The sequence below is a fragment of the Pelobates fuscus genome, chromosome 6 (assembly GCF_036172605.1).
Source record: "Pelobates fuscus isolate aPelFus1 chromosome 6, aPelFus1.pri, whole genome shotgun sequence".
Lineage (NCBI taxonomy): Eukaryota > Metazoa > Chordata > Amphibia > Anura > Pelobatidae > Pelobates > Pelobates fuscus.
Window position 1 is genome coordinate 195,411,554 of NC_086322.1, and position 24,208 is coordinate 195,435,761.

The 24,208-nt window shown below is 36.0% G+C and overlaps 1 protein-coding gene across 1 annotated transcript in view; it reads right to left on the bottom strand.

Annotated features, from left to right (window-relative positions):
* GRID2 (glutamate ionotropic receptor delta type subunit 2) overlaps positions 1 to 24,208 on the bottom strand; it is a 1,057,299-nt gene that overhangs the window by 546,110 nt on the left and 486,981 nt on the right. The window contains exons 3-4 of the mRNA XM_063458620.1: positions 20,938 to 21,222; positions 2,322 to 2,527 (exon numbers count right to left, since the gene is read on the bottom strand). Coding sequence (XP_063314690.1) covers positions 2,322 to 2,527; positions 20,938 to 21,222 — 491 coding nt within the window. The remainder of the gene's footprint in view (positions 1 to 2,321; positions 2,528 to 20,937; positions 21,223 to 24,208) is intronic.

The window sequence follows — 24,208 nt, forward strand, 5'->3', positions numbered from 1 at the left end:
GATGTGATGAATATAAATTAAGCTCCTTGAAATAATTCTCTAGCTTAAAACGGAATATTCATTGAAATTCTGAATGTAGTAATTTGTTAGCTTTATATATAAATGTAGAACATATGTATGCCATATTGTGAGCATTTGCTTTATTAATGTTATTCATCGACTTGTAATAAAAGTTAATTATAATAATCTTACTAAGAACATGTACAGGGACAGCGTATTAGGTATTGTTATCTATGGGGATTTTTGTAGGCAAATCATCAGGAAAAAAATTTCTATCAGTATCATTCGGAAAGCATATCAAATTGAGGTCATAGTCAACAGTGAATAGTTTTGAAATATGCAAAAATGTGGCAGCCATTTTTATTACCATCTGAGATAAATGTCTTATATAACATTTAAAATTATTTTAAGGCTAGTTCACTTGTGTATTTTGCATTATTAGCTTGTGCTTATGTATTTATTTTAATTATTTGAACTGCACCCACTTAATATACTGTATGCTTCCTTGGATAAGTACTTTATTTTCTGTGTTTATTATTATAGTGACAATGATAATGCAATAACGATCTGAAAATATTATGTACCCATCAGTGTTAATTTTGGCGGAAAATTTGAATTTTAATCTCCATTAGATTTTAGGCAACTTAATCTTCAGTAGATTTTACTCGACACGACACGGGTTTAGTTAAAGCCTCAAAGTGTCTCTTTTGTCCCTTCCCCAGCCCCTCAGTGTCTCTTTGTGCCCTCCCAGCCTCTCTAGGTGTCTCTCTCCCAAGTCATGATCTGTCCCTTTTGGCCCTTCCACAGTCCCTCTGTTCAGTGTTAATTTTGGTGGCAAATGTCAATTTAGTTTTAGTCATAGTCTTTTGACTAAAAAGCCATTTTAGTTGTAGTCGAATTTTAGTCATCTGAATTTTTTTAGTTTTAACCTAGTTTCAGTTGACTAAATCTCATGAAGTCAACAAAATTCACACTGGTACCTACTGAAACTAGCAGATAAGGTTTTGAGATATAAAAGTGAAGAAAAGCTGACATATTGGCAAAATATCATCACAGGACCAAATGGAGTCTCACTATAGTAAAAGAAATCTTCAGCACACAGCAATAAGGTAAAGTCATGGTTTATTTGGCCATCAAACAAAAATAGGCTAGGCAACATTTTGACACTCAATGAGTCTTTATCAAGCCAAACATTACATGCGTAAAACCTCACTATAGTCACATTCTGAGTTGGAAACTTATTTATTGTTTTGTATTGTGTTTTTGTACACCCAGAAGAGAGAGATCCAGTTCTGCCTTTAATTATGTTTCTACTGCTGTTCATATGCTATGTGATATTGTTTTCATTTGATTCTATACCAGTATCAGAGACCGTGAGTTAAGAACAAGCAAAAAAACTGATATACCGTATTTTTTGCTCCATAAGACGCACTTTTTTCCCCTCAAAAGTGAGGGGAAATGTCTGTGCGTCTTATGGAGCGAATGTGAAGGTTTACTTACCTGTCTTGAAGCATGGGCCGGTGTTCAGCGCGCACCGCGGTACTGGAACTTCAATTTCAGGTTCCGGTTTCCGGCGGGACTGAAAGGAAGTGCACACTCAGTGTACACACTTCCTTTCAGTCCCGCCGGAAACCGGAACCTGAAATTGAAGTTCCTGTACCGCGGTGCGCGCTGTGAAGCCGGCCCACGCTTCAAGACAGGTAAGTAATTATGGGACAAGGGGAGGGAAAGTGCACTATGGGACCAGAGGAGGGGGGGACACTATGGGAGGGGGGGAGAACACTATGGGATGAGGGGGGAACACTATGGGATAAGGGGGGGGACACTATGGGAGGGGGGGAAATACTATGGGAGGTGGGGGAGAATACTATGGAAAGGAGGGGGAACACTATGGGATGAGGGTGGAGGAACACAATGGGAGGGAGGAGAATACTATGGGAGGGGGGAGAATACTATGGAAAGGAGGGGGAACACTATGGGATGAGGGGGGGAACACTATGGGAGGGGGGAGAATACTATGGGCGGGGGGGAAATTTCGGAAAAATTTCCTTCTTAAAATGAGGTGCATGTTATACGCCGATAAATATGATATATATATATATATATATATATATTTAATATTATATATAAGTATTTTGCTCCAGAAGTACTTTTAATATCTAGCCCCACAATTGACACAACATTTCAAAGTACTTTTATTTTTTTGAATACATATATACATATAGTATTTTTATTTATTTGCATAACTATTAGAGAAAACATAAAAAAAGCAACACAGAGAAAAATTAAACCATAACAAATAACTTTTCTTCTTTTCTTACCTCTGTAATGAATGCTTTGGCAGTAGTAGGACTCATAACAAGAATAGCTCTTCTCAGTGTGTCTCTGTAGCGATTTAGTTCTTCTATGCGCATAGAGGAAAATAGTCCTGTGATCATCTTATTAATGTTGTTTTCCACCTTCTGCAAAGCTACATCCATTCCCTGCTGAGATACTCTATCCAAAAACTCTTGTATTCCACGGATATCTAGGAACATCAAAAGTCCATCAAAATGCTAATCAGTTAGCAGAAATACATCCATAAAATGCCTAACTTGGCTTGCAGGTTGCTCTTTTCAGCATCATAAAATGGAAGGTTAAGCTGCACATATGTTAAACTGGATTGTAAAGCCTTTAAAAACTGGACACGAATTGCATTTGTTATAAAGTATACAGTGATTTTTCTCTTGATATCCACCATTTATGCATTAGAAAAAATGTTTAACTGCATTCTGCTCAAAACTGAAATTCTTTTGCGCAGTCGAGCTCAGATCACTGGTGTTAGGGGTTTTATCACTTAGCAGTGTTATATGGCAAATTGAAATTAGTTAATGCACACATTTGAAAATCTAGGGCATTATACCTATTAATATATAAGTATTATTTTTCCAATTTAGCTACAATGACCTGTATTCTGCAAGTCAGTTGCCTTTCATCAAAACTCACTCATATTGCTAAATACATGTTAGCAATATGGCAATAAATGGAAACCCTAATGCACATATCAAAGCATAATAAGACATAGCAAAAAACAATAAAATCAAAGAGTTACTCCAACCAACATAACAGTAGCTGGAGTACCCCGAATCCATGCACCGATAATGGGGCAAACTGTTTAGCAATGGTTTCCCTTCATACATTGGTCCTGTCTGGCATCAGATCTGCTCTGCAGGCAGGTCTGTTCTGTAGGCAGCTGTGCAGAAGCTGGATGTCGATCATGACACTTATTCATTGATTGAAATCATCAGCTGACCACTCTCAGTCAATTAAATAATATATGTGCATCGAAATATGCACAGAATTTAAATTGGCCAGCCTGAAACACTTGTTCCAAGATGGCTAAAGCCTACCCATAATCCTTTTACAGCTCTGGTAGCAAATGAGTTAAACCGGGCATCATGACTAATCCAAATCACTGAAGTGGCCGTGATGCTTGGAGTAACCATTTACAGAAAATATCCTATCGGGAAATGTGACTGGACAAGTAAATTGTAGTTTTTAGGTCAAAATAGAGCCAGAATAAAACTCGGTCTCTATTAGTCGTCAGCCCAGCTAGTTTCACCTAATATTTACAGTTTCTTGTTCAGTTCTTAACAATTCCATGTTCCAGAGTTTTCATACGGAATAATGAAATATAATAAATATGACAGTTTACTGGTTCAAAACCTTAATATCAAGGCCGAAAATCTGTTTAACCCCTTAAGGACCAAACTTCTGGAATAAAAGGGAATTATGACATGTCCCACACGTCGTGTGTCCTTAAGGGGTTAAACAACTAAACCACTTAAGGACTATTGATGTTATGTCATCATATGAATATGCTCTTCATGACTGACCCTTTTCCATAACTCTGAGCATTCACTGCTAGGGAACTTTTATGAATTTGTGTTTGCTCCTCAACAATTTATATTTGTATTTTAAAGTGCACTCAGACGTGTACACCACTATAGAATTTGTTGGCTCTTTATAAAAAAATATGTACACCATTATAGAATTTGTTGTTTTTTTATAAAAAAATAATATTATTACACAAGCCCTTATCTATAACCACACTAAAATTTAAAAGATAATCCAAGTCTTCTATACTTTTCCAATTCAAAAATGTATGTTGTCACACACCTCCTTCAGAATGCCACACATGTTCGTGCTCAGCTTTCCCAATACAAATAAATATAACTTATGCTAGGAAGGCAGAGAGAAACTACATTTATCGAAGTTACATGGAGCTACCATACATTTTTAGCAAGTGAATAGAAAGCTGTATTGCACTTGCCTAAGCAGCACAGTTATCACACAATACACTCATTTGCATGAGCATTGGCAGAGTAATGAAAAAAGTTTTATTTTTACTTTGACAGACTCAATAATTTCATGTACACAGTAACAGACCCGAAAGAAACTTAAAATCTATTATCTGCAGACTTTAAGCTGAAGTACAAGCAGATAGAGACACCTGGAAACTGGGACAATGCAAACACTTTATTTTTATCCCTTTTTCTCTCCTTTATTGAAACCTAACCTCATATGTATATTACCAGGTAAACTCCAATGTGACTTGAACTCTCCCTGGCAAATACATCATAATTTCAAGACACCAATAATCAATAATGATTTCTTTTGAGTGTGATTTCTTTTGAGACTTCTCTCACAATGCATTAGACAGACTCTATATTAATACTCTACATAGAGATATTATTGAGGCTAGCAAGTGCCATTGTTGGACTTTGTTGCATAAAAGGATACTAAAGACCACTTCATCTCAAAGAAGAAGTATGAGTGCAGTTCCGTGTTGTTTTAACCCTGCAATGTAAAACATTGCAGTTTTGTAGAAACATCAATATTTAATTGCAATGTTAAACATACCTGGAGTTGGTGCAAGGATTTTTGGCTGCACAGGCAAAGATAAATATTGCTGCCCCCAAATGCATTTTCACCTATGTGTCTCTTAACCCTGCTATTGAATTTGCTACTACTTGTAGCCCCTGTATTCCCTGTAGCCTCCTTTGAAAGAATCGACCCCTTTATACTCTTTTTTTGTGTCTTAAACCCCTTATATTGTTTCTTATGCCATGTTTTGTCCCTTTGTGTGTCTCTTACTCCCCCTTTGTTTGTCTCTTATAACCCCACTTCTGTGTCTCTTACCCGCTCCCATTTGTGTGTCTCTTACCCCCATCCTTTTGTGTGTTAATTACTACCCTAGCCCATTTGTGTGTCTCTTTCTCTCTCCCAGTCCCTTTGTGTGTCTTTATCTGTACAGCATAGTTTTGCTATGGAGTGACTGTCAGTAGAGGGAGCGCTGAGTGTCCTGTTCCTGCCAGTCACCCAGACATTGCTCCCACGATACTGGTGCGCAATAAGGGGGCGCCAGTGCTGCCTTATGGTAGCACCATCCCTGAATACTTATTCAGTCAAATGCTTCTCTTAGAGAGCATTTGATGGTGCAGTGTGGTGATTTGCCATATGTGCGTACTAGCCTTCCAATGCTTCCCAACTGGGAAACAATAGATTGGCTAAGATCATTAAGACTGCTTGTTACAGCCAGGAAAGTGTGAGGGCTAAAAGGTGAGTAACATGCATTTTTTATTGTGCATGGATGGGAGGGTAATCTAAACAGTTAGAAGGACACTATAGTTTTTAGAAATACATGTTTAAATACATGTTTATACACTTTACACCTTTTAACAATTTGTATGTCAGATATCCCTTCTATTAACCCCTCTAGAGACCCAATTCTTTGACTATAGGAACAATCTGCAAATGTTTTATAATTCTTCAAACTTCTTAATAGCTGTTTTAGCATTTCCTGTAACTTTCAACTTTTTGGTCTTTTATGTCATAACCATACAAAAAAAAATATGTCAAAATGTTTACATACAGTGGAACGTGATAGATATCCCCAACAAATACTTGATTCAGAAGATAATCGCCACAAAACCAGATAAGTTAACTTTATGAGGACTTTATGGGGGTAATTTGTTATGTTGCTGTAGATGTACATGTGAAACGATTAATGTAATGAGTATATCTGCAACTCATTACATTCCTGTAATATAAAATGTAAGAACTCACCGCACTCAACAGTTTGTTGTCTGTTTACAGTACTGGCATGAAGCTTGTCACTTGATAGCTCACTCATAAATGCCGTAATGCAAATAAAATAGTTTGAGTAATACGCTTAAATTAATTATATGTTTATTGCAGAACATTGAAGCAAAGGAAATTTGGGAGGCTGGCTTACTGCCAAATGAGTATTAAAAAGCTTTAAGACTGTCTGGAGACACACTTGGAGATATTATAGTTATCAAGCAGCCTTAGGGTAATAAAGAACATTTGAATTCGATTAAGAAAATGTGATTATTTATATTGTACTCTTTCTATGCAATTCCTATGAAATTGCATTAGTCTACTTAAAGGACACTTTAATAGATCAGACATAGAACAAATGTTGGGTGGCCCAGCAAGCTACCACAAGCAATGTATAATTTGTTACTAAACAACAGCAACAATAACAAACATACACAGACACACACCTATGTTTATATTATTTATTTATAAAATATTTTACCAGGAAAGATACATTCAGATTTCTCTCGTTTTCAAGTATGTCCTATATAAATTAATATATTAATACTTAATGACCATAACATGAATAAGAAAGAACATGAGAAATTGGTCAAGTATCAATGGCTTAAAAAGGAAGTAGGACTTTAGGGACAAAAATAGAAGAGTGCACCAGTCCTGCATCATCATGACCACTATCATGCGTACACTTGTGTGAATTACTTCTGAATTACAGAAGTCTATAATGAGCCTTAATCCAAATTAAGTATAATTTAGTGAGGGTACAAGTTGCTAAGAGTACTTTACTGGGTTGTAAGCTTTTGCCTAAACTGACATGAATGTATAGAATCTCTCTGGTGAGGATGAAGAAGGGTTTGGAGAATAATTTAAAGAAGTAAAGAGGAATTAAGAAAGAAGGGAAAAAACTATTTTCTTTCCAATCTCCACTGGATGTTAGATCCAGTCAGTTTATAAAGTTAACCATTGACAGGATACTACTTCTATGTTGACACAATTAAAAAAGTGTTTTTAAAAAATCACTGGTCTTGGTTAACTAACCCTTCCTAGCCAGGTAGCCCTCCCCTAAACTTAAGATTTTTTTTTTAAAGCTAAAACTTACCTTGGTTGTAGCCCAGAAGCAAAGTCCACCATCAGACCTATCTTCCTCCCATTATGTCACTCTCTCTCACCGGACGGAGGGGGGCCAATGAGGTGGCACAAAGCTGGTGCCATGCTGCTAAGACAAACCTCCTCCATGACACAGACACACTCATTGTCAGCATGCCAGCATCTGAACGGAGTGGCATCAGTCATTCCTGTGGTTGGTCTTTTCTATTCTCCTATGTTAAGCAATTCCTCTTCATAGAGTCTATACCAAATAATTGATTGACAGGTGGTAGAAAACTCATTTTAAATAGTTTTTTTTACCCAATCTATACATTCATATTAAAACTGCTAGCCAATGTATGGATTTTTTTTCTTTGAAATTAGCAAGAGTAGTTTTTGGGTATGACAGTTGCCCTTCTAGCAATAATGACCACATTTGTACTAAAACTTTTTGGAAGCTATCTACGTATAAGGAACAAGAGGAGGCAGTCTATCCATGTGACTAGACATACACTGTGTGCAGAATTATTATGCAAATGAGTATTTTGACCACATCATCCTCTTTATGCATGTTGTCTTACTCCAAGCTGTATAGGCTCGAAAGCCTACTACCAATTAAGCATATTAGGTGATGTGCATCTCTGTAATGAGAAGGGGTGTGGTCTAATGACATCAACACCCTATATCAGGTGTGCATAATTATTAGGCAACTTCCTTTCCTTTGGCAAAATGGGTCAAAATAAGGACTTGACAGGCTCAGAAAAGTCAAAAATAGTGAGATATCTTGCAGAGGGATGCAGCACTCTTAAAATTGCAAAGCTTCTGAAGCGTGATCATCGAACAATCAAGCGTTTCATTCAAAATAGTCAACAGGGTCACAAGAAGCGTGTGGAGAAACCAAGGCGCAAAATAACTGCCCATGAACTGAGAAAAGTCAAGCGTGCAGCTGCCAAGATGCCACTTGCCACCAGTTTGGCCATATTTCAGAGCTGCAACATCACTGGAGTGCCCAAAAGCACAAGGTGTGCAATACTCAGAGACATGGCCAAGGTAAGAAAGGCTGAAAGACGACCACCACTGAACAAGACACACAAGCTGAAACGTCAAGACTGGGCCAAGAAATATCTCAAGACTGATTTTTCTAAGGTTTTATGGACTGATGAAATGAGAGTGAGTCTTGATGGGCCAGATGGATGGATTGGTAAAGGGCAGAGAGCTCCAGTCCGACTCAGACGCCAGCAAGGTGGAGGTGGAGTACTGGTTTGGGCTGGTATCATCAAAGATGAGCTTGTGGGGCCTTTTCGGGTTGAGGATGGAGTCAAGCTCAACTCCCAGTTTCTGGAAGACACCTTCTTCAAGCAGTGGTACAGGAAGAAGTCTGCATCCTTCAAGAAAAACATGATTTTCATGCAGGACAATGCTCCATCACACGCGTCCAAGTACTCCACAGCGTGGCTGGCAAGAAAGGGTATAAAAATCGAATGACATGGCCTCCTTGTTCACCTGATCTGAACCCCATTGAGAACCTGTGGTCCATCATCAAATGTGAGATTTACAAGGAGGGAAAACAGTACACCTCTCTGAACAGTGTCTGGGAGGCTGTGGTTGCTTCTGCACGCAATGTTGATGGTGAACAGATCAAAACACTGACAGAATCCATGGATGGCAGGCTTTTGAGTGTCCTTGCAAAGAAGGGTGGCTATATTGGTCACTGATTTGTTTTTGTTATGTTTTTGAATGTCAGAAATGTATATTTGTGAATGTTGAGATGTTATATTGGTTTCACTGGTAAAAATAAATAATTGAAATGGGTATATATTTGTTTTTTGTTAAGTTGCCTAATAATTATGCACAGTAATAGTCACCTGCACACACAGATATCCCCCTAAAATAGCTAAAACTAAAAACTACTTCCAAAAATATTCAGCTTTGATATTAATGAGTCTTTTGGGTTCATTGAGAACATGGTTGTTGTTCAATAATAAAATTAATCCTCAAAGATACAACTTGCCTAATAATTCTGCACTCCCTGTATATTGTTGAGGCCCAGTGTTAAAGAAATGGCTGTGGGAAAAGATCTAATCCCAACAATACATAAAGAAATAAACAAAAAACAAACAAATAAAAAAAAAGTTGCAATATTTGCTGCTTATTGTATTTTGGCATATATTGGGTAAGGCTCCTCACACTTAACAACATGCCAGTTCTTTCAACAAAACTACAAAATGGGCCAAAGAACTCAACTAATCGACACTGGAGAAATTAAACATGTTTTATGCTAAAATGAAGCATATTACCTGCTATTTTATGCTGATTTTAGAATTGGGATACAGTGAAATCCTCAATAAACTCTGTTTTTATCTCTGGGTGTCCATATGGCAGCTTGGTGGTGGTATCATGCACACCTTAGACCTCTTAATAAAAGCCAAACATTTGAACGTCACTGGATATCTGAAAAATATTCAGATCTTTCCTGACATCAAAGCAAATACCCATATAAAATAGATATTTTCACAACATTAATATGTCCTATTACAAGTTTAATAATGCATAGATTGATAATGAATTCCCCTTACTGCAGTGCCATGCCCAGTTATCCAATCTCAGCCTAACTGATTATGTCTTGCATGAGAAGGAACATGATTTGCGACAAATATATGCTGCCGTGGCATGGGTCAGCCTACCACTTTAATGTTTTGACACCTTGTAGACTGACTCTATGCTCCATTGAATACAAGCACTTCTGAGGATTAATTGAGGTATTAGTAATGTATTCCAAACATACTAAACAGTGAACTGCATTGAAAACAATTTTCAAATATTAACCACATTATTGAATTTCCACTTTTTAATATTTGTAAAATTAGTGTTTCGTAAATAAATCTCAAGTGTTTAGCTACCTTTATATATTAGTATTCTAACATTAAAATATTAATAATAAGCTGGTAACATTAAAATGTGATTTAAAAATGAAAACTATGGAATGATGTTATTTCTGCTTATTTAATTTTATTTTTCAGTTAGCGCTCAGTCTGTCTAATTACTAGCCTTGACCTTTGTTGATGAACCTTTCCATTGCTTCCTATCACTGTCATTTTCTTTAGGAATAGTTGGCAGTTTTGACATTAATGGAGATTACTATTTGATTAGTAATTTTACAAAGTTAAATGGTGCAGAAAAAAGTAATTTCCCCCTTTTTAAATGATGCATTATTTACCAAATCAGAATCAAGTGCACTTCAGAAAACTTGCTTTACTATTGACAGGGTTAATTGGATTGCACTATGGTAGTATTTAACAATTTACAAATAACTAAAATTAAAAGACACCTCTTGGTTAAAATTAGGCACTCTTTTTAAAGCACATGATACATACACAATACAAAAAAAAGAGTACATGTCATAAAACGTGCATAAAGTAATTCTGCATATATTTTTAACCTTTAACCGAAGTGCTGAATTTCAGAAGTCCCGAATTTCGCAAGTGCCGAACTAAACCGAAGTTTTTGCCCATGCACATCCCTATTATTTTACTTTACCTAGTAAATAATTCAGATGTTATCAAACATTACACAAGAGAAGGATGCTAAACTTATTTGTATAATCTACAGCTTGGCAAATAGTTCCCCTCATTAACTAATGCTACTAGAAACATTCACTGACCCTATTACAATGCCCCAACTCTATATCCTCCCTGATTACAATTTACAGTTTACGGCTCCAACATACATTGATACATAGTAGAAACCCATTTGTCTCTTGAGTGATAGTGAATACAGTAGTCCTTGAAGCACATTTATTAACTGAACTGCAGATACTTGAGACAAATTAAATTTGGTGTTTAGTAAACAAATTACTTTGTGTGTGTACTATTATGTGTTTACATATCTATATATCACATAGTTAAATAGGTACATAGCTGAAAAGAGACTTGCGTCCATCAAGTTCAGCCTTCCTCACATATGTGTTTACTGTTGATCCAAAAGAAGGCAAAAATACCCAGTTTGAATCACTTTCAATTTTGCAACAAACTAGGAAAAATAATTCCTTCTTGACCCCAAAATGGCAGTCAGATATTTCCCTGGATCAAGCAGCTATTATCCAACTAATTAGATATTATATTCCTTTATGCTACGTTTTTGGAAGTATTTATCCAATTTTATGGACTCTGATAAAACCACCTCTTCAGGCAGAGAATTCCATATCCTTATAGTTCTTGTAAACTGTAAATAAACCTTTTCTTTGCTTTCGATTACATCTCCTTTCTTCCAGCCTAAATTATTTACCTTGTGCCCTATGTATAGCCCTGTTTATGAATAGATTTTCAGATCATATTCCCTCTGTAAATTATTATTCTGAGCAAAACCCTTCATCTTTCGCTATCTTTAGTAATTGCTTCCAATTCAGCTTACTTAAATTGTTACCTAATTACTAAGTAAATCATTATTTTTTTATCATTTTTAAAAATTGCCTTGGTGTTATAATGTGTAAAAATAAGATATCTACAATAAAATATTGTATGTATTATATATACAAAACAGTATGCTTTGAAACATAGAATGTGACGGCAGATAAGAACCATTCGGCCCATCTAGACTGCCCAATTTTTTTAAACATACTTTAATTAGTCCCTGGCCTTATCTTATAGTTAAGATAGCCTTATGCATATCCCACGCATGCTTAAACTCCTTCACTGTGTTAACCTCTACCACTTCAGCTGGAAGGCTATTCCATTCATCCTCTACCCTCTGAGTAAAGTAATACTTCCGGATATTATTTTGAAACCTTTGCCCTTCTAATTTAAGACCATGTCATCTTGTTGTGGTAGTTTGTCTTCTTTTAAATATAGTCTCCTCCTTATGACCTAATATAATGGTGACAATTCAGGTTTTTTACAAGAGATAGTGACAATAGATAGTAAAAATATAAATGTCATAGAAAATTAATATATGTTGTGCCAGCTGAATAGCACTGCATTAGTATAGCACAGATTATGGAGTATGATATAAAATGAGAGCAGGAAATTGCAACCTCTGCAGGTATATTAGAGAAGATGGAGATCGCAGATTCAATGACTACTTTGGTGAAACAGATTGAGGGAGCTGAAATTTTTATCTATTATTCATGCATCTTAAAACCCAATGAAACTTTGAATACAGTTGTCAGAGGACAGACAAATTACCCAAACACATGAACATTTATACAGACAAACAGAAACATATACACATATATGTTGGATCAACAGCAAAAACATATGTGAGGAAGGCTGAACTTATGTAGATATGTAACTATATGTAATATAACAACAATCGGGAAGCCACTGAAGAATGCAGAATAATGTAATACAATTGGGTATATATTATTGATCAAAGAATGTGCTCAGTAATTAGTAGAATTGTGCATGACATGAAAATTCAGTTCAATAAAAACATTTTTTCCTGAAAGCAGAACATTTTTCTGGACTGAATTTTAGCAGAATGTTGTTTCGCTTGATTCAGGAACGGACTCGGTTGAACCAAAAGGGCACAAGAATAGTCCAATCAATGTACAGCAAAATATATGCTACATAATATAATATATTATATATTACAATACTCTGATAAGAGCATTTCTAATCATTTGGTTCACTAATCAAGTGAGGAGAAAGTAACCAAAGGAAGGAAAACCGAGAATGCCTGTTAAAAAAAACAAAAAAAAAACTGATTTTTTTTCATTGTTCCTACACTAGACAATCTTGACAAAGGTTGGGGTTTAAGGCCAACTCCACTTCCTTTGTCAAGTAAACAAATACATTGCAGCTTGCCTTAACCTCTATCCTTAGTCATGATTGTTAAGCATAGGAAAAATTAAAGAAAAATCTGGACATTACAAGACAAAGCACACAAGGTGCTACTAAAGAGCTTGTTCATGCTCTTGTAGTTCCTCACATTGACTACTGTAATTCTCCTCTAATTGGTCTCTCCAGAAACCACACTGCCTCTTTATAGGCTGTAATGAATGCTGCTGACAGGCTTTTTTCGCCCATTGCTCTTGCCTCAAGTAACCCATCTGTCAATCTTTGCACTGGTTTCATGCACTCTGCAGAGTAAGTTGACACTATATAGATGCTAATATTAGAACAAACTTTGTTGAAAAATAAAGCAAGAGTATAGAGGCTAGAAACCCCATGGCCCCAGTGAAAAATCTGCACTGGGCCCCCCCCATACGTTTACTCCACCACCCCATACGTCGCTGCTCACCCATACATCCTCGCCCCACACACACATACAGGCACACATACATGTAGACAAACACATACATACACACACACACATACATACATACATACATACATACACACACACATACATACAGACAGACATACATAAAAACACACATACAGGGGCACATACACACACACAAGCACATACACACAGAGACCCATACATACAGACACACATACATACACACAGACATGTAGACACACACACAGACATACAGACACACACATGCAGACACATACATACAGACACACACATACATATAGACACACATAAAAAACACACACATACAGACACATATATACACACACACAGACACACATACAGTCACACATACATACATAAAAAGAATAAGACAACGCTAGATAACTTTTGGCAGCAACCTTAAAAAAAGGGAATCCCTCAAACCCTTTGAAATAAGATAAATAAATACAATAAAAAAGGCTGCGCACAAATATAAAATCCAATGGTTAAACAAAAAAAGGAGAGAAATAGTCCAGCTATTGTGTCCTTACAAGTGTCCTTGGATGTTGAGGTCTTCTACTTGTATAGTGGTATCACTTGATATGAAAGATAAAAAGGAACAAGGAACAACCAATGGTGTAGTACGTAAAATTCAGGTATAGGTGTGAAAAGAAATAGTATAAAACTCACATTTACCAGAGCTAATATCCAGCTCTGGAGTGAAGTGCGTACAGCGGTTTAATCCCCGCTTATGGGATATAAGGCAGGTTCCTCTCCGTGAGTGGTTTTCAATTCTCGGAATAAAAAGAAGAAACAGCCAATAGTGCTCACTGTGTGGCAATATGAATAAGAATAATAAAAAGATTTGTACTTACAAAATAAGAGCAGGCACACTGCTCTTTGATGACAGCTTGGGTGGATTGATCCCCACCTAAGGATTTCTTTGAGTACAGGAAACTTCCAGGGGTATTTCAAGGTTTTTAATATAAAACCAGTAAAAAAAGATAAAAATAACAATAAAAAGCCAGGGTAAAATAGAAGTTATGTGTCTATAAAAAAGATAATTGGCACAAACAAATGACCAAATAATACTTTAATATATAAAACACAATATTTAAATATCCATAACGCGTTTCGTCACTCAAGGACTTTTTCAAATGGAATAACATGTTTAGCCTGGCAGGTAGATATTATATAGGAACATAATTATTTGAATTTTGGCGCCAAAACTTGGTCCATCCAATCAGAATTAAAAGCACGTTTAAAACTTAAAATACGTTAATAACTTAATAAAAGCTTAGTTTATAATATAGCAACATGATTCTAATTAATATAAATCAAAAACGAGGGTGAAAAAGTATAAATTTAAACGTTTCAAAATTGTCACATGACCGGCATCACTTCCGCATTTCGGAAGTGTAGCCGCAATGCTCAATGGGAAATGTAGTTCAATTTGGCCGTGAGCGTTAAAATTTTAAATTACATTAAATCACTTAATGGGAGCTCTATTTATAATCTAGCAACATAGTTCTGGATGATATAATTCAAAAACGAGGGTAAGAAAGTGTGGATTTAAAAGTTTAAAAGTTTTAAAATGGTCACATGACCGGCGTCACTTCCGTTTTTCGGAAGCATAGCCGCAATGCTCTGTGGGAAATGTAGTACAATTTGGCCGGGAGCAACGGCCGTTTCCCATTACATTAAAATTTAAACATGTATTTACCCATATTCTTTTGTTGCTAATTCAGAGATAAATAGTAAAAAACGAAAATGCCAAATATTATTTTTGAACAGTAAAAAATGGTCACGTGATTTTCGGCAATAGAGGCCGAAATGTATTATGGGAAATGTAGTTAAAAGATTGAAAATTAAGAGGCAAATACCCAAAGGGGACTAGTAAAATAAGGGGAATAAAATAGGAAGAGAACATAAATACATATAATTAAAGGAACAAATACACCTTATATTAAAAAGGGCCAATACTGATAAAATGGGCAGGTTAAATAAAAGGTTGGGTGATTAGCAGGTAACAATAAGACCAGGATATATGTAAATAAAATATGTAAATAAAATGAATAACAATGAAATCTTGCTTTAAAGGTACAGGCATCAAATTATATAAATATTTATAAAAAATTATGTAAGTCAAAATCTGCATTGAGGCCATGGGGTATAAGAGTCTGAAGTTTATACACCCATTCCATCTCTGTTTTTCCAAGTAACTTTTTTATATCACCTCCACGCCAGGAGGTAGAGCATTTTTTTATACCAACACATTTTAATAGGCGTGGGTCTTTATTGTGCATAATAAAATGTTTGGATACCGTATGGTTTAGGTATCCATTTTTAATATTTCTGCAATGTTCGCTCAGTCTTATCTTTAGGCACCTTGTGGTCATCCCCACATATTGGAGGCCACATGGGCACTCGAGCAGATAGATAACATTTTTAGTATTGCAGCATATAAAATCATAAATATCATACACTTTTTTGGTTTGATTAGACATGAATTTTGTAACTTTGGATGAAATAACATGATCCACAGTTTTACACACAATACATAATTTGCATCTGTAAAAACCTTTAGTCTGAGGGAAAAAGGATAAATTTTTGGGAGGAGATTTTTTAGTAAAATTTGTAGTTAAAATTGATTTAAAATTGGGTGCTCCTCTAAAAACAATATTTGGGTGAGCGGGTATAATGGGATTGAGTACCTCATCGTGTTTTAGTATGTGCCAGTGTTTTTTTATTATTTTTTTGACATCGTTACTTTTATTATTAAAATTAAAAATAACTGGAAGTGATATATTTTCATTATTTTCTTTGTTTTTGTATATCAAAAGTTCATTTCGTTCCTTTTGTTTTACTGTATTAATTGTGGTATTTAGATCTGATTCTGAATATTTTTTTTTCCATAAATTTGTTTTTTAAAACCTCTGCTTGTTCATTAAAATCTATGAGTTCAGAACAGTTTCTACGGAGGCGTAAAAACTGACTCTTAGGAGCACTCTCTAACCAAGGCTTATAGTGGCAGCTGGATTTGTCTATCACTGTGTTTACACATACTTTTTTGAAGAACGTTTTTGTCTGGAGTTGGCCTTCTTTAATAAAAATATTAAGATCTAAAAAATTGATGGATTGTTTACTGAATTCATGTGTAAGGATAATGCCTCTATTGTTGGTATTTAAATGATTGATAAAATCAATAAGATGTTTTTCTGGTCCATCCCAGATAAAAAAAAGGTCGTCTATGTATCTAAAATAAGAGACCAGGTTTGCCCGCCAGGTATGATTACCCCAGATGGCTTCATTTTCCCAGTCAGCCATGAACAAATTGGCATAACTGGGGGCAAACCTGGTCCCCATGGTAGTACCTCTCCTTTGTAGATAAAAAGAGTCTAAAAACCAGAAATAATTATTTTTTAAAATAATATTGATACCTTCTATTATAAAATCGATTTGGATACCAGGAATCCTAGCTTCTTGGGTTAAAATTTCCTTTATAGCTTGGCAACCAATATCATGGGGGATAATGGTGTAAAGTGATTGGACATCACAAGTGACTAGTATAAAATTATTATTCCAGGTAAAATCATTTAAAAAATTTAAAAGTGACATGGAGTCTTTTAGGTACGATTTCATAAGTTTTACCGAAGGTTGGAGTAATGTGTCAATATATTGTGAGAGGTTGCTTAAAAGTGATCCTATCCCAGAGACGATAGGTCTACCTGGGGGATGTTCTTCATTTTTATGAATTTTAGGAAGAAAATAAATAACAGGGGTAATAGGAAATTTATTATTTAAAAAATTAAATTCATGTTTGTTTAAAATTTTTAAATCTAGGCCCTTGTTTAAAAATTTAAGTAAAATAATTTGGATATTCTTAATGGGATCAGTTAAAAGTTGCTCGTATACATTTTCGTCTTTTAATTGCCTGTGAGCTTCATTTATGTACATTTCACTTGATTGGATAACTACTCCACCCCCTTTATCAGCTGATTTAATGACAATATCTCGGTCTTTTTGGAGTTCTCTAATTGCTTGTCTCTCAATGTTTGTGAGATTATTTGGGTCGTATTTTTTGTATTTAATTTTTTCTAAATCTTTAAGAACAAGTTTTTCAAATAAAATCAGGGGGGCTGATTTAAAATGGGATGGATAAAACTTAGATTTTTCTCTAAGGTGCGTATTTAGAAAAGGACTATTTGTTGTTTCAGATGATGAAGGTAGCGTAGATGGAGCATGTTCTTCATCATTTTTGCTTATAAAAAATCTTTTCAATGTAGCCTTCCTAGTAAATTTATTTATATCAAGAAAAGCTTGAAATGAATTAAAAGAGGAAGTGGGGGCAAATTTAAGACCCTTACTTAAAACAGACAATTGTGCAGCTGATAAAACTTTTTGAGAGAGATTAAAAATGCCGTTACAAGAAATATTAAAAATGGATACCTAAACCATACGGTATCCAAACATTTTATTATGCACAATAAAGACCCACGCCTATTAAAATGTGTTGGTATAAAAAAATGCTCTACCTCCTGGCGTGGAGGTGATATAAAAAAGTTACTTGGAAAAACAGAGATGGAATGGGTGTATAAACTTCAGACTCTTATACCCCATGGCCTCAATGCAGATTTTGACTTACATAATTTTTTATAAATATTTATATAATTTGATGCCTGTACCTTTAAAGCAAGATTTCATTGTTATTCATTTTATTTACATATTTTATTTACATATATCCTGGTCTTATTGTTACCTGCTAATCACCCAACCTTTTATTTAACCTGCCCATTTTATCAGTATTGGCCCTTTTTAATATAAGGTGTATTTGTTCCTTTAATTATATGTATTTATGTTCTCTTCCTATTTTATTCCCCTTATTTTACTAGTCCCCTTTGGGTATTTGCCTCTTAATTTTCAATCTTTTAACTACATTTCCCATAATACATTTCGGCCTCTATTGCCGAAAATCACGTGACCATTTTTTACTGTTCAAAAATAATATTTGGCATTTTCGTTTTTTACTATTTATCTCTGAATTAGCAACAAAAGAATATGGGTAAATACATGTTTAAATTTTAATGTAATGGGAAACGGCCGTTGCTCCCGGCCAAATTGTACTACATTTCCCACAGAGCATTGCGGCTATGCTTCCGAAAAACGGAAGTGACGCCGGTCATGTGACCATTTTAAAACTTTTAAACATTTAAATCCACACTTTCTTACCCTCGTTTTTGAATTATATCATCCAGAACTATGTTGCTAGATTATAAATAGAGCTCCCATTAAGTGATTTAATGTAATTTAAAATTTTAACGCTCACGGCCAAATTGAACTACATTTCCCATTGAGCATTGCGGCTACACTTCCGAAATGCGGAAGTGATGCCGGTCATGTGACAATTTTGAAACGTTTAAATTTATACTTTTTCACCCTCGTTTTTGATTTATATTAATTAGAATCATGTTGTTATATTATAAACTAAGCTTTTATTAAGTTATTAACGTATTTTAAGTTTTAAACGTGCTTTTAATTCTGATTGGATGGACCAAGTTTTGGCGCCAAAATTCAAATAATTATGTTCCTATATAATATCTACCTGCCAGGCTAAACATGTTATTCCATTTGAAAAAGTCCTTGAGTGACGAAACGCGTTATGGATATTTAAATATTGTGTTTTATATATTAAAGTATTATTTGGTCATTTGTTTGTGCCAATTATCTTTTTTATAGACACATAACTTCTATTTTACCCTGGCTTTTTATTGTTATTTTTATCTTTTTTTACTGGTTTTATATTAAAAACCTTGAAATACCCCTGGAAGTTTCCTGTACTCAAAGAAATCCTTAGGTGGGGATCAATCCACCCAAGCTGTCATCAAAGAGCAGTGTGCCTGCTCTTATTTTGTAAGTACAAATCTTTTTATTATTCTTATTCATATTGCCACACAGTGAGCACTATTGGCTGTTTCTTCTTTTTATTCCGAGAATTGAAAACCACTCACGGAGAGGAACCTGCCTTATATCCCATAAGCGGGGATTAAACCGCTGTACGCACTTCACTCCAGAGCTGGATATTAGCTCTGGTAAATGTGAGTTTTATACTATTTCTTTTCACACCTATACCTGAATTTTACGTACTACACCATTGGTTGTTCCTTGTTCCTTTTTATCTTTCATATCAAGTGATACCACTATACAAGTAGAAGACCTCAACATCCAAGGACACTTGTAAGGACACAATAGCTGGACTATTTCTCTCCTTTTTTTGTTTAACCATTGGATTTTATATTTGTGCGCAGCCTTTTTTATTGTATTTATTTACACATACATACATACACACCTACACATACACACAGAGACACATACACACAGCCACACATACATACAGACACACACACATACACACATAGACACATACATATAGACACACACACATATATAGACATACATACAGACACACATACACTAACACACACACAAATGCAAAATGTTCAAGTCACCCTCCTGTTTTCTACCTTTTAGATGGAGGAGGGTGACTTCCCTTGGATCCAGTGGTGGCTCAGCCTGATGGGAGTCAGAGTTCCCACTCTGACTCCCTCCTCTCCTTCCTCCCGCGTGGTTCCTAATGGTTGCTGGGAGGAAGTGACCGGGGCTGTCACTTCTGCCACAGCACTGACCGGCCCCCCTGGAAATTCATTGCACAGCATGGGCCACCCGATGGGCCCCTTAACATGCGGCCTGGCGGTTCTACTACGAGAGCCGGGGCCGCAACACACGGCAGCGGGCACCCAGTCGCAGGGGTCCGCAGGGTGGCTGGGTCCCTTTCAGTGGCGGGCCCGGTCGCAGCTGTGACCCCTGCGACCGCGATAGTTCCGCCACTGCAACAGTATATAGTTTGTGAATATACTTAACAGACAAAACACAGAAAAAGTATAAATGGATTGAGACATTGGTTACAAAATCCCATTACAGAATTGGTTAAATAGGAGTTAACAAGAAATATGAAACATAATTCTTAAGTCGCACTTATACTAAACTGTATTTCAATATATAATCAATTAGCATTGGGGAGTGCCATGTCAGTGTTGAAAACATGCGACAAGTTGAACCTTCAAACATTAGAATTAATATATTACAAATATGTCTTTGTTCTGGAATAGTAATGCTAGCAAAAACAAATGACTGATCGTTGATTGAGTCTTATAAATGTAGTTATGCCAAACACTGAAAGCTAACGTAGTAAACTCTTCAAGTAACACGCTTTAATGAGTAAATACACCCTTCGCATGTGTTACCACAATTTTCCTACACATACGAAAATTGTGTAAAAAAAAATATAACTGTGAAAATGTGTATAGATAATTTTAATGATAAATTTAAAGTTATCCCTGTTCTATCCTCCGTTTAATTTTTTTTAAATAAATCATCAATCACACACAGAGGGAACATTAAAATGGAAATATATAACATTCATATATTGTATGCAAAAACATGGGAGATTACCATAGTTGTTGTCATAGAAGATGATGAATTTTTGCCAGGCGAACTCAGAGACGACCCTTAAGATAACATCATTCAGATAGACTGGAGGGCGGACAGATAATGTGTAATCATCAATTCTGTTGTTCCTTTTAAGACCACAACCACTTCTTGGAGTCCTTGCTGTGGATCGTTGGATAAAAAGATGAGGAATATGCATTGCGTCTGCCAAAGATTGCAGAGATCCTGCTGATGCGCATCCGATTGAGCTGACAAGGGCCAATATTCCTTGGTTCATGAGTTCACATGCTAAAAGAAAGAAATGCATTTAGTGATGGTGACAGTTATTTTAAAAGGAAATATGAAATGTAAAACTATACATGTACAGATATGTTCATTCAAGTAGCTATATTAATCTAAATTGGTACAGTAGAATAGTATTTTAATGAGTGACACCTAAGAATAATTAATATATCCAATCAATTTTTTTTTAAAGATTTCTAAAAGGTACAGGTATATATAATATCAAATTAGACACACACATACAATATTTTGTGTGGTAGCATAACATCACAAAATCATTAAAAGCTTACAGATTTTCTGGAGTACACAATAGAATAACTTGAGTCAGTACCAGTATTTATCAAGAAAATTTTAAATGATTAATTTATATATGCACTTATGCACTGCAGTTTAATGAGAAATAACACACTGAAAGAGTACTGAATGTCAGAATGATATAACCATCAATTCAATTAATTACACCTTTATTAAACGTCCCTAAAGGCAATTACATATAGATTCACAAATTGAATAAAGAAAGGTTTAAATGCACAATCATATACTGCACCAGGTACCAGAAACAGGTGCAGGATAGAATCATTAAAGGAACACTGCAGTGTTAGAGATAAAAACCTGTATTCCTAAAGCTATAGTGTACTAGTACCAGATTTATTTAGTAGACTCCCTCACCGTTTGCACTAAATACCTAGAAAAAGCATTTTAATTGCCTATTCTCTAGAGACTCCCTCAGTGCTGTTACTCACTCCTCCTTTTGCAACATCATCCTGGAGACATGGTCCAATCCTATGCTCTTCAGAGAGAAGCATTGGGGATGAGATGCCGGGGAATGGTGAGAATTACCCATGCATCCAATCAAATGTTTCTCATAGGAAAGTATTGAATTAAATGCTTTCCTATGAGCAGTATTTGATGATCTTCGACTTCATCATGGTTGAGGAACGTCACAACTAAAGTTGTGTGTAACTTTGCAATGTTATATATATTGAAAAAAATCTGTATTGAAAAACTGCAATGTTTTATACTGCAGGGTTAAAATTAAATGGCCACGGTAATAAATAAAAGTGATCTAGGTGACAATAGTGGTCTAGGTGACGTTAGTGGTCCTTTAAAGTGGCATTGTCACACTCCCTCCAAAATGACTATTTCATGAAGATAGACTTGATGTTGGGCACCGGCATCGGCTCCTGTCAACTATAGTGCTAGGAGCTGAAGAGGAGCAACAGGAAAAGGTGGAGACCGTGGCACCAGCAAAGGACAGGTTTGCATAAGAAAAAATAATCTTTGCCTGCCCCCTCGCCACTGGACCCACAACAGTGATGTCCCCATTGCAGTTCTTTGCAAATTATACCAAGACTCAAGATGGTGACAGATCCACTTTAACTCTGTATCCATTATCATTCTCATGTAAACATGTTTTCACTTTAATTTTTACTGTGAAACAAATTCAAAAAATATTTATTCTATAAATTTTGTTCATAAATCCCACAAATGTCTATAAATTGAAGACCATATACTGCCTACCACCACCAATCCACCATCTGCCACCCAAAGCTATGGCCTTATTGAAGTTTAAAGCTGCACTGTCATGGCCGAATCAGGTTTTTTTTTAATCTCCCTCCCGACTCCACTATATCTTATTTTCCCCCTAGTCACCCCCAAATAGCCCTGAGCCCCCCATCTTACCTATTTTTGCATCTTTATTTTGTGCCCGGACCTAGGTCCAGGCCGTCGCCATCATTGTGTAGGTAGATGAAGTCCCTGTGGAACACGTCATCTGCCCACACTAGATAGCGCTGTGAAATTTTCATGCATGCCCAGTTAAACACTTGGGCATTCAAACAGGAATTTAATTTATTCATTAATTCTTCAGAAAGACAAATAAATTCATAGAAATTTCAAACGAATGAACGAAGACCTCTTTGTTCATTTGTTTGCATTATTACAAGGAGGGAGCTACCGGCTTGCAGCTTCCTCATTGTAATATGTAAAAATCGAAGTGGCAGGGAGCAGTCAATATGACCCCCAAAATAGCATAAGGAAGAATAAAATCTCCCGAATGCCCCTACTCTATATGCAGCGAATGGGGCATGTCTACTAAAGTTGTAAAAAAGAAACAGTTGTAATAAAGAAAACAGGACCCCCCTTACAAATGCCTCCATGGTGGGGCATCTATTAACTAGCATAGGGGACATAGAGCTCTACTCACCTGGGAGGGTATTTACACTTAGCCCCCACCAGTCACCCATGGGTGGGGCCAGGGAGGAGGACAATAGGTTCCCCCCATTATTGTAATTTAGGGCCCCACACCCGGCGATACAAACAAAGTCCCGAATTGCATCCTAACACGAATGGAGAAATTCTGTAGTTTTGCCGGCGTTCTGTCTAAGTGACAGGACGTTCGGGAAAAGTAAAAAGAGGCTTCGCGGGAACACAGAGTAAATGGGAGAATTGTGGGAAAATTGCTTTGACCATCGGAAATGAAACACACTTTGCTTCTCCGTTGGACAAATCTGGTGAAGCGTAGGAAACCTCCATAAGACAAAGTAGTCCCTACTTTGTCTTATGTTTTAAAGAAAACTAGAGCAGATAGGAAGAAATGAAGAACAGATTCTCAGACAGGGAGAGAAGAGGAATCAATTAAAGAAAGGTAAGTTTGGCATGACAGTGGTGCTTAAAATAGGATTCCATCACTGATCATTCCAAAAATAAAATATCATTTATTTGCATTCATGAATTAACTTTCGACATACAGTGAAGTAAGCTCCAGGCATAGTGCAGCCCCAGTACTCCACACATTTCATGCACTTTTCAGGCAAATTATAAAGACAATATAAGGTGCCTGAGTGCACAAAACACCTGAACTGAACTCAAAGATCTAAGACTTTTGTTTTCTATGTACGCAAAAGGCCTATTTCTCTCAAATATTGTTCACAAATCTGTCTAAATCTGTGTTAGTGAGCACTTCTCCTTTGCCGAGATAATCCATTCACCT